This window comes from Xiphophorus maculatus, chromosome 10, assembly GCF_002775205.1.
Source record: "Xiphophorus maculatus strain JP 163 A chromosome 10, X_maculatus-5.0-male, whole genome shotgun sequence".
Lineage (NCBI taxonomy): Eukaryota > Metazoa > Chordata > Actinopteri > Cyprinodontiformes > Poeciliidae > Xiphophorus > Xiphophorus maculatus.
In genome coordinates, this window is record NC_036452.1 from 534,586 (window position 1) to 547,007 (window position 12,422).

General features: G+C 40.7%; 1 protein-coding gene across 1 annotated transcript; it reads left to right on the plus strand.

Annotated features, from left to right (window-relative positions):
- The first annotated feature begins 4,375 nt into the window (after positions 1–4,375).
- On the plus strand, positions 4,376–5,283 carry LOC111609929. The gene is made up of 2 exons (XM_023341391.1): positions 4,376–4,408; positions 4,523–5,283. The coding sequence occupies exon 2, from the start codon at positions 4,579–4,581 to the stop codon at positions 5,245–5,247; it is 669 nt and encodes a 222-aa protein (XP_023197159.1). The 5' UTR covers positions 4,376–4,408; positions 4,523–4,578; the 3' UTR covers positions 5,248–5,283.
- Positions 5,284–12,422: the final 7,139 nt, after the last annotated feature.

Sequence of the window (12,422 nt, forward strand, 5' to 3'; positions counted from 1 at the left end):
AGTGCTGGCTCACCCACTAGTAGGAAACTAACACACCCAGTATAATGTTTGCATTGTATTGGCTGAGAGGTTGCCAGGCAACAGTACTTTTCTGTTCCAAGCAGAAAATGATTCGTAAGCCAGCAGAGAGGTTAGCAAGAGGAGAGTTGATCCGAGCAGAGAGACGGGTTTTGAGAGCGAGGAGAAAAGTTTGAGAGAGCAGAAGTTTGGAGTTCAAGCATCACAAGTTTTGAGAAGAAAAACATGAAGTCCTGCTTTCAAAATGAAAATGTGTGCTCTGGAATTATGGCAGGAAAAATCCCCCATACTGCTGCAGCTGCTGCTGCTGCAGCACACAGACCAAACCATGAACACAGCACAGCTGTTTCCATTTCCTGGGTTGGAGTGAACCAATCAGACGACGCAGAGCGTGATGTCATCAGATATTCTGGCTGAAGTGAACAGGAAGTAGCGGTTGCTAGCTAGCATGCAGGTTGGTTCCTCTGGTAAGGCTCAGAGCCACCAGTAGATGGCAGCGTTCGTCACATCAGAACATATTCAGTTCACTGGTTTCTGTTTCCCATTTATTAATTCTTCAGAGGAACCATAAATCACCTCAAACTCTTTGTTCAACATTCAAATTATTTTAATTTTCACCATTTCCATCGACCGCGTCTAATGCGAAGCTTCAAAATGCAGAAGCTTCGCATTAGACGCGGTTAGACGTGGTTCGCATTAGACGTGGTTTCCTCCGGTGGTTTCACCGGAGGAAACCACCGGTGCAGAGCTTGGTCAGCAGCAGCAGCAGAAAAACAGGAGAACAAACGCCACCCGACGGATCCGGTCCGTCAGGACCAGCAGAACACGGAAAACCTCTCAACAAGATGAGAAATGTCAAGACGTGTTGTTTGGGGGTTAAAGCTCGTCATCATCATTGTCGTCTCAGAGCTTCGTTTTCATCACTCAGCATCTGGACCCCCAGCTCACCAGAACCCTTCCCAGTTACTCTCACCTCGCTGTGGGCCACAAGACAGTCTGCAGATCAATCAGCCAATCTCTGCAGCCGCTGTGTCGCCGTGGCGACCAAGGTGAAGGCGTCCCCAGAGAGCCGCCATGTTTGTTGATTAAACTAAAACAGGACAAACAAAGAGACAAAACAAACTAATTACCGGCAAACACCTGAGAGCGCTAACGAGGCTTAGCGAGGTCACACTGTGTCTACACAGAGGAGGCCACAGAGAGTGTGTGTGTGTGTATGTGGGTGTGTGTGTGTGGTGTGTTAGCAGGATGCTAACAGGATGTAGCAGTATAAACATAACGTTCCATCAGCTTCCAGAACAGAATCAGAGCTGAATAATAGATGCTTCAGAGACACTAAAACACTGTCTGCTTTAATAAAACACCATGTGTGTGTGTGTGTGTGCGTGTTTGTGCACTGAATGAAAGATCAGCTGCCATGTTAACAGATGAATTATAAATCAACACATTAGGGACACAGTTTGTCAATCACACAGAGACACACTGACCCACAAATCTGGCTCAGAAACAGGTGGGAGAGGGGACCTAGAGTGCAGCCTGGCAGCAGGATGGAGGCGGCCAGATATTAATATCTGTAACTGGATTCGTCGCTCAGACGGCTGGACGCTAACTGGGTTTCATGGCTCTAACTGTGATCCATGCCCGTTGTCACGGCGACACGACGAATTATCATCCTGCCTCCCAGATATTGGACCCAGAAACACTGAGAGGCCCGGCCGGCCCGATAGGACCCAACAGAACCCAACAGCTCTGAGGTTCTGACTGTGCCCCAGATGTAACGGAACCAGAACCTTCCATCAGGTCCACTTTGTCTCTTCATTCACCAGGAAGGTTCTGGCCCACAAAGGCGGGTCTTTGTGTTGTTCTGGGTCAGCGGTGGTTCTGGTGGGTCCTGTTCCCGACCTGTCAGCTTCTAGTTGACTGATTTCTGTGTTTGGACTTGACAGGGAACAAACTAACTCAGTAAATGAATAAATCAATTTATCTGGTCAATATTTACATTTAAAACTTTTAAATGTGATTAAAGAAGGAAAACTTTCTCCCAACTCGGATTCATCCTTTAATATTTATAGGCTTTTATTTTGAAATTCCTCATTGAATTACAATAATAACAATTATTTTACCAACAGAATGAATCACCTCAGACACAGAAGTTATTGATCGGGTATTGATCAGTGTTTGTTGTTGTTGCTCAGAGGTCGAAGGTATTGATGAGGACAGACTGCGTGCGTGTGTGTGTGTGTGTGTGTGTGTGTGTGTGTGTGTGTGTGTGTGTGTGTGTGTGTGTGTGTGTGTGTGTGTGTGTGTGTGTGTGTGTGTGTGCTTTTGGGGTTAATGGTGTTGCTGTTTAGCCTTAGTTGCTTTTGATGCAGAATTAATCTATAAGATTATATTCATTATTACACACACACCCCCACACACACACAGGCTCACAAGTTCACCTCACTGCAGCAGCAAACAGGAAGGGGCGGGACCAACCACTGTCAGTCTCAGACCTCATTTGGAAATGGGACCATGGCACTCCGGAAGTGAAGGGGGCGCTATTTCCTATGTTATTTTTTTTTTATTTTTATTTTTTTTAGATAACTCATTGAGGTACAAAGAACATTGCAACAAAGGTAAAAAAAAGAAACAAAGCATGGGGCTAAGACTAAAGACAAACACGTAGCCTACCAGTAAGGCAATGAATAAAAATAGAGCAAAATCTAAAACAAAAGAAAAGTAGAGATACTGGCAGGTACTTTTTTTGCATAAACATGTTTCAATGAGGTGTAATATAGTTTAAATTGGTTAAGAAAAAAATCAAAACAAGGTGTAGAACTTCTCCATTTACAGCAGTGTATATGATATTTAACAAGCAAGAAGACAATATTTAACATGTCATATTACCATAATGTAATTATATTAGTTGTGTTACTGTAACAGATGGTATCAATGAGTCTCAGAAGTCGTTCAGGTGGGTCTCAACCAGATATTTTATTTTTTTTATTCTGGGGGAAGAAGGGAAAACAAATGAACAACCTCCTCAACTCCTTCTCCCTGCACTCCGGCTCCACAGCAGCGCAGAACAACGCTCTCAGCTAACATTTTATTTTTCTCTCAGATTTAACAAAAGTTAACAAAAAAAAAGAAATCTTCTCACAAAAATCGTAAACTAAAAACAAGAGGAGAAAAACGCCACCTGGTGGCCACAACAACACAATACAGTGGGACAGAGTTAAATAAACAGAGATAAAAAGTATAAATTAAAAATAAAAACACATACCTGGGGGAAGAAGGGAAAACAAATGAACAACCTCCTCAACTCCTTCTCCCTGCACTCCGGCTCTAAAAATGTGGAAATAAAAACAATGTTCAACCGAGCTGTACTGGACTAGCACCGGTCGTTCGCGCCAAAATAAAAAAGAAATTATAATAAAACTGTTTATAAAAAAAACCACAATGACGGTCAAAACTGCAAAATAACACACTAACAAACAATAATAAACAACATATGGTAAAGACATCAACATGAACAACATCCATACAGAAAAACAAACATATCTCAGCAGCTAACTTTCCTCTGACTGACCCACAGCAGCGCAGAACAACCTGAGGGAAAAGGGGGGGGGCAGAGGAGCTATGACCATAGACATAATATAAGGGTAGACGCCGCATTGGCCGCTCCGGCGCAGGAAATACGGCGGCCATCTTAGAGCGGTATACCCTCGTACTTTGCTGAACCAAAACAACAGAAGATGCCTCAGTTCTGCTCGGCTTATTCGTGTTTAAATCTACGAACTGTTGATGTCAGGGACCGGGGGATAACTTTTCACAAGTAAGAATGACATATTATTGTTAGTATGTTGTGAATGTAATATTACTGTACTGTATTTATGCCCACCAGCGAAATGACAGCAAATGTTAGCTATCGGTCTTCAGCCGGAGATTTGATGACAGGACTATGTTTCAAACAGGCCTACTCACAATTTCAGTAGCTTTGTTTAATTATCATTATCAACAAATTTTAATCAAATTTGGAGTTTTATGTTCTTTAAAATATGAAGATCAAAAATAGTGAGTGTAACGTTTTTCTGAATGCTCAGCTTAAGCAGGCAACAAGGCTCCTTAGTTTCAACCGTTGCAAATAACATGGACCTCATTCGGACAATGTTTTTGTGTACACACTCCCAGATATCACGTTTTTGTTTTAAAGGTTTCCAAAAGATAAAGAAAGGAGGAAGAGGTGGGAAATAGCTTTGAGGAGGGATGGATTCACTGCAAGTGATTCATCTGTACTATGCAGTGAGCATTTCAAAACGGAGGATTTTGACAAAACAGGTCAGATTTGACTGAGAGCTGATGTGATACCATCACTTGGAGCTCCTGTTTAATTCCATCAGAGCGTCAGGTACTGTTGATGTCCTTTCAGTTAGAATAACTTCATAAAATATACTTCATGAATGTGTTCATATGTTATGTCGTATGATTAACACATGTATTGTATCCCTGTATTCCATTCAAGGTGGCTGGAATAACAACCCATCAGCATGCCAGTTCCAGGCCATCTTCCGCCGGCTGATGGTTCGGTGTGGGGTTACACCCAGTGAGACTGGCAATGTGGCAGCACAAGACAACACCGTGTCCCTGTCTGCTGTTGAAATGTCCTCTCCTGAATCTAATGAAGAGCATCCCTGTCATTTTGCTAGGATTTCAGCCATTCTGGACGACCACAGCTATCTTCCGACCAAGTTTGGTGGTCTGGTAGAAAATGCCTTGGTTTACATATCTGGATTTGTTGTGAGGCAGATTCTGCGTAAACTAACCTGTGACCCATGTCGAGTCAGTTTGATTCAAGATGCCACACCGTCTTCATTTGATGAGAACTACCATCTTCTCACTTTGAAAAATAATGGCGGGTTAGTGATTCCCTCACAAGGCGTAGTGAAGGTGGTGAGAGCTGCAGAGAGGGTGATTCGTGGTGCTTCACCAAACCATCCTCCTAAGCTGTCCGCCGTCACATACATAGTCCGTGAAGACATTGGAACAGAAGATGTTTTCCAGCTTGGGGAACACACTCAGGAGACACAATTTGGCATTGACAATCACCATTCTGACTTGCTGTCATTGGTTGTGTCTGTGTTTCTGAAGATAAGGATGCACCACATTGCAAAAGTCACATGTCTTGGTTTGCAGAAAGGCAACACCAGAAAAAAGCTCTGCAAAACTGTCCTATTTCAAGGCTATTAGATTGTGTAAAAATGTAATGAATATGTAAATATTGTTGTCACATTAGATAAGTATGTGTTTGTGTGTGTATATATATATATATATATATATATATATATATATATATATATATATATATATATATATATATGTGTGTGTGTGTGTGTATGTATAAGGCTATTAGATTGTGTAAAAATGTAATGAATATGTAAATACTGTCACAACAGATAAGTGTGTATGTGTGTATATATGAGATTATCGGAATATATACATAATGTGTGTGAATAAATTGCATCTTTGGTTGTATCTTGCAAAACATGTCATACTTTAAAACATTGTATTCCACCAAAATTATTTAAATATGCTAAACTATACGTTCCTATATATGCAATTTTAATAGCTGTATGCCTAAAATTTAATTATGTGACAATGTGATTATTATTCAGCGTGTTATGATCTATTAAATGCGCTGATCCTTTATTGTGCCTGCCAAATATATAAGGCTGAGTGGAGTGGTATACCGCTCCAAGATGGCCGCCCTAAATCTCGTCAGCTCCAATAGGCGAGAGCGGCCCGTGAGGCGTCTATCCATATATTATGTCTATGGCTACGAGGGCTGGAATAAACTACGGAAGCCCAGGAAACACAAACGAGGCGGAGAGCAGAAGGGCGACCCCCGCAGGCAAAAACAACAAAATAAATAAAAATAACTGAATAAGATAAAATTCACAAATTCTCAATATAAAATGAATAAGAAATAATAATTTAACAAAGAAACACATTTGTAACTCTGTTACATTACCACCGCCTCGACACTAGAGGCAGTATCAGGCCCGAAAAGATTCAACTAACTAAGCAGCAGATTTAGAAGTTCACAGAAAGCTGCAGAACTTGTTAAAAACTGTGAGCTGCACTGAAGTAAATAAAAGAGAAAAGTTCAAATACATGCTGAGAGTGAAAATCCTTCCTAAAGGTGAAGATATATCACAGATTCCAAAAGAAAATAAAAACGGGAAGCCAAGGATAATATAGGAAATAGCGCCCCCTTCACTTCCGGAGTTCAATGGTCGCATTTCCAAATAAGGTCTGAGACTGACAGCGGTCCGTCCCGCCCTTCCTGTTTGCTGCAGCGAGGTCCTTATCCCACAAGAAGGAAACAAACTCACCCAGTGTAACACTTGCTTTTTATTGGGTGATAGGTTGCCAGGTGACGGTACTTTTCTGTTCCAAGTACGAGCAGAGAAATGAGTTTTGAGCGCAAGGAGAAAGGTTTGAGAAAGAGTGAATATTTGGCAGAAAAATTCCCCCGTACAGCAGCAGCAGCTGCAGCAATTAGCTGCTGAACTCCAGAGAGAAACTTTGTTTTCACCTGAAGAACCTGTCAGTTTGTCTCTGCAGGTCAGGTGACTCTCAACGATCCAATTAAAATCCCTAAGGAGGGAGCAGGTGTGCTAATGAGCTGGACGTGACAGTGCGACACGCTGACTCTCTCTCTCACACACACACACACATATGCACAGAGTGATCAATACAGGCGCGATCAATAGCTGATCTATTGAACAGCAGTAATGGAGAGCATCAGTCTGGCAGCGCAGCGCCCCCTGTGGGTTCATTGAACTCCACCTGATGAGAGCAGAACCGGGTCAGAACCAATCAGAAACTTTTAGTGAAACTAACTGAAAACTATCTGAGAGACTTTCTGCGTTACCTGATTTAACACCTGCTGCCATGGCAACCATCACTTCCTGTCCTCCTCAGGCGGAGCGGCTCATCAGGGCACATTTAGAAACACAACTATAAGATCTACTTCAGGGGTCAGTGGTGTAGATATATCTACCTAGATGCTGTGGTTCCAATGTTCCCACCCAGAGAACCCGTTCTGTTCCCTTTCAGCTCTGCACTCTGAACCGCCATGTTGCATTTTAGCAGGAAACAATTCAGCTGCAGAAGAAGAAGGCACATGGAAAATCTGTGGACCAGTTCTGGTTCTGGTTCTGTAGCTTCCACTCTGCTGTTTCTGAGTCAGAGCAGCTCTTCATCACTCGTCTTCCTCAGGTTCAGGTGAATCCCACAGGAAGCTGTTCTTGTTATCATAACTCATTTTAATCACTTCCTGTTTGTGCCTTTGTGCGAACTGATGTTCATTTTAGGTCTCTGTGTTTTATTTTATTCTTTGCTCCTCAGCTTCTGTGTTCGGAGAAAAGCGGCTCAATTGTTTCCGATCTATTGAAAAAGGTTCTTTCCACTGGGGGTTAGCAGGGCTTGTCCAAGGTAACAGTTAATGATGAACATCGATCTGAAGCCCCGACAATAAGCTGGAGAAAGGTTTTAAGATGTTCGCCTCGTTATTCACAGATACGAAGGTGAGTTTTACTTCCTTTAAACTTTGTGGCTAACATTAGCTTTAGCTTATGCTAGTAGGCAATATTCTCTGACATTTGTCTTGTAAAAATGTGCTATTTAAGTATCTAAACATTTTTCATCATTCATTAACAGACAATGTTTTACCTTGTGTTCAAGTATATTACGTGGTTTATTGTCGTTAGTGTCAGAGACCAAGTAACGGGGATTTTACGGTTCAGGCTTTTTGCTTCTGCAGCCTGAGGAACAACAAGCCCATAGCTTAACAGTAGAGCAGCTCTGGTGTCGGAGTTCTAGTTCAGCTGACGGTTCAGGTTCAGTTGTTGCTTTTAGAAAAATATGGCCGTGTTCCTTAAGGTCTCTGTGTTATTTCACTTTATTAGTTTAGCATGTTTCTTGTGAAGCAGGACGGTGTTTCCAGCAGTGTGTACAGGCGGGTCAGTAGCTCGGCTGTCTGGCTCTGGTCTGCTCTCTGGTTCCCATAAACTCTTTCAGGCTGAATACAGAAGTGATTCCATGGAAATAACACAGGAGGCTCCTTTACCTTCTGCTTTAGGCTGAACAAGTTGATCCGGAGTGAAGTGAAGGCTGTAAACTTTGCTGTGCTGCGTTAGCTTTAACTGGTAGCGACGAATATTTACAAGCCACCGTCTTCTTAATTCAGGACCGCTTGGAAATCCATGAAAACTTAAAAGCCCTTTATATTAGGAAGACAATAATGTTCATAGTATTGTTTTATTTGCGTCTGAAATAAGACTTTGTCTTTTCTAGCTGCCATGGTAACTCAAAGCGGAAACAAGAGCCGCATTTGCGCATGCGGTTGTGACGTCAGCGCCGCAGGTGCAAAGAGTCCATAATGACGGCGCTGAGCTGAAAGCTGATCACATGACCTCCATCAGCTGCAGCAGGCCCAGCAGGGGGCGCTGTGGTGGCTAAATGTGCAAATAAAACCGTCAGTGACGCTGTGGAGCTAAACAGGCTTTTAAATTAATATCTATATAAATTGTAAAATGAAATTACCATATTGTTTATTGATTGAAAATAAAGAAAATTACATATAAGGTTGCATGAGTCACCAGAAAACTCTTTTCTGCTCAGATTAGCAAAATGCCTCCGATCCCTGGAGTTTCTGAAAATGAAAAGTCAAAATGTGATGGAAATAAAGAATCTGGAAGGAAAGAGATGAAACATCCAGGATCCAGCAAACTCTGGAACCGACTGCAGAACCACACAGAAACTCAACCCAGACCTGGGACCCCTGGCAGCATCTTCATCATCATCATCATCTCAGCAGCAGCATTTTCATCATCTTCGTTCTGCTGCCTGCCATCTTTCCTCTTTCTGTTGTGACCAATCATTTCTGTTCCTCACTGTGAGCTCAGCAGAAATAAAAGAGGAATTTATTCATTTCAAAGGAGAAGGATGTCAGTAAGAACTCTAACTCCACCTGCAGAGAAGCTGAAAGTCTAAAAGTATTTGATAAAAATGCGACTTATTTAGTATTTTATTATGATGTCAATAAACAGATAAAATGTAAGGTTATGTGCAAATTCTGCATTTTAACTAAACTTTGTAAAAACTACTGTAGCGCCCTCTGGGATTGACACACAATGTAAATCATAAAACAGGATTTATTCTGGTGTGAGAACCGCTCACGAAAGAAAACCACAACTTATCAGCACTAATTCCTGTACCTTATGTTTAATGGTTAACGACTGATCACAGAAAGCTGACGTCCAGGAGGGGCTAAATAACCCTAACTGGTCTCATTTTCTTCTCCTCCATCGTTTCTCTTCAGTATTTCTTCTTTTTGTCTCCAAATTTTACATTTCTCTCTCTTTCTCTGTGGATCATTGCAGATCGCATCTCACTGCTTGTATGAAACTTAAATATAAACAAATTTAGCAGATAATTCATAACTAGGTGGTGCAAAGGTTGAGATGTACACTGCCTGGCCAAAAAAAAAGTCGCCACCTGGATTTAACTAAGCAAATAGGTCCAAGCCTCCTATTGGATAAGTACTGCATAGGCCATTATCTTTCAGCTGGTGTAGCGTAGCTGATCCTGCGTTGTGTCTTGTAGAAGAGTAACCACAGCTGATTGGAAAGCACTTTTAATGATCCTGCATTCAAATGGCAGAAAATAGTGATCAAGAACAGGCTTTTCTTTTCACAGTGTTCCACAGCGCCTGTTTAATCATGAACAATACTATTTTCAGCACATGGATGAAGCAATGTTTCATGTATCAGAAGAGCAGCTAGATAACTGCTAACTGCAGGTTAAGTGCTTCAACACCCATTGTTTTACAAAAACGGTAGTAAAACTAACACTTATTACCCTTAAAATACACTTATTAAACACAAAAAGCAAAACTTCATACCTTCTCCCACGGGATCCGAACAGAAAGAGCGCGACGGAAAGCGTGGGAAAACCTTTCACAGGTTATAATGGTATGACCCGATAACTTTTCTTTTTAAATTTCGAACTGATACTTTAAACAACAATCTATGAACTCAATATGTTAAACATTAAAGGTAATAATTCACAGTTTTATTCACAACATATTAAATTTGAATAAAGATAATAATTTTGGGACAGGAAGTTACCCACTGTTTTGAAATGGATTGGTCGTCTTTTCAAAATAAAAGCTGTCAGTGCTCATATAATTTCCTACCGGAAAGCTTCTCACTTTACAATCTAGTGTAATAACATCACACTGCTACACTGGCAGCAAGTTATTTAACCCCAGCTGATGCAATGAGTAACTCCTCATTTCTTAAACAACCATGGCAAAAGACACATCCTGTGGTCGTGGAAAATACGTTAGTCTGTTTAAGAAGGGTCAAATCATTGGCATGCATCAAGCAGAGAAAACATCTAAGGAGATTGCAGAAACTACTAGAATTGGGTTAAGAACTGTCCAACGCATCATTAAAAACTGGAAGGATGGTGGGGAACCATCGTCTTCCAGGAAGAAATGTGGTCGGAAAAAAATCCTGAATGATGGTGATCGGCGATTACTTAAACGTTTGGTCAAATCAAATTGAAGAAAAACAACAGCAGAACTCAGGAGTATGTTTAATTGTGAACGAAAAAGCATTTCCACACGCACAATGCGAAGGGAACTCAAGGGGTTGGGATTGAACAGCTGTGTAGCCGTAAGAAAACCTCTATGGTGGAACAGGTGACTTCCTGTTGGAAGGGGGCGGGGTTAAAGTGATGTCACTAATTGACCATTTGAATGTGATGAGCTCTGGTCTGTGATGATACAAATGAAGTTTGATGCAGCTGGGAGCTTAATGTGGGGAAGTTATTCCACCTTGATGTTTCATGGCGACTGGTCAGTTTTGAGGCTTGAAGAAACACTTTATTAAGGCAGATGAGAGCTTCTGGTCTAATCAATGGGGGGGGAAATAATTTTGTCTCATGGTTCTAATAAATCTGCTGGTGTTGCTTTACTATTTCAAAACTTTCAGGATAAACTAGAAAGTCAAAGGAAAGACAAGCAGGGTCACTGGATTATTTGTGACTCAAAATGGAAACTAGTTTTCTGATTCTCTGTAACGTCGATGGTTATAACAGTTTAACTCAGAATAAATCTTATTGTCTGAATTAACTAGTCATCTAACAGAACTAGCTCAGAAATATTCCACTAACTATTTCATATTGGGAGGAGATTTCAACATGGTGCACAATGAATGGCTTGATAGATCACCCTCTAAACTCCAATCTCATCATATAAATGTAGTTTTATAAAACTTTTGCTTAGATCTGAACCTGGTGGATCCTTGGAGAGAAGCAGGTCAGAGGTCAGAGGTCAGTCCTTCTCCTGGTTTAAACCTGATGGCTCAGCTAAGTCCCGTATCGACTTCTGGCTAATTTCAGACAGTCTGATGCAAAATAGTGTTAATGCTGGAATTTCACCTTTATCTGATCACTGTCTGATACAACTTAGTATCACAACTCGGTTGAAAAAGTTCCATAACAAAGGTTACTGGAAGTTTAACTCAACCTGCTAAACAACAAAAAGTTTAATAACGAAATCCTGGAGCATCTCAATTTAATTTGTAGTGATAAAAATCTGAATTCTTACACGGAAAAATGGCAATTCTTTAAATTTAAAATCTGCCAAATCTCAATCAAACACAGTAAATTAATGGCTACCCAAAATAAGGAAAAGGAATTAGAAATCATTCAAGAACTTAGTCACATCTGCTCTAAACCGTTTTTTAATGATGATGACAAACAGTTAGATGATTTTTATACTAAAAAAGCCAAAGGATCATATCTGAGGTCCAGGTCTAAGTGGATTGAAGATGGTGAGAAAAGTTCTGCATATTTTTGTAGATTAGAAAAAATTAGACAAGAAAGAAATGTGATAAATTGCTTGCAAATTAATAATAAACCATGAAAAATTAATATCCAAAGAAATTTTTACCTTTTATAGCAATTTATATTCTTCCGCATATAATAACTCAATGGCAGAAACATTCTATCATTCTGTTCAACATCTAATTCCTAAAATTGATGACAGTTTGAAGCAGATATGTGAGGCAGACATCATCACAGAGGAACTGGATAAAGCTTTTTATCCAAGGACAAAACTCCAGGCTGCGACGGCTTAACAAGGAACTTTATAAACATTTTTGGTTCAGATCAGAACCGTGTTTGGATGCTGACAGAACTATTAGAAAACGGCTGTTTGACCCAAACAAGGTGTCATCAGGCTAAACCTGGAAAAGATCCAACTCTTCTTGATCATTTAAGACCGATAACATTATTAAATAATGATTACAAGCTTCTGACACACATTTTTGCTAAAAGGTTAAAATCAG

Bases quoted from the DNA above. Each gene is read 5' to 3' on its own strand.
- LOC111609929 (XM_023341391.1), top strand. From the start codon at position 4,579: ATGGTTCGGTGTGGGGTTACACCCAGTGAGACTGGCAATGTGGCAGCA.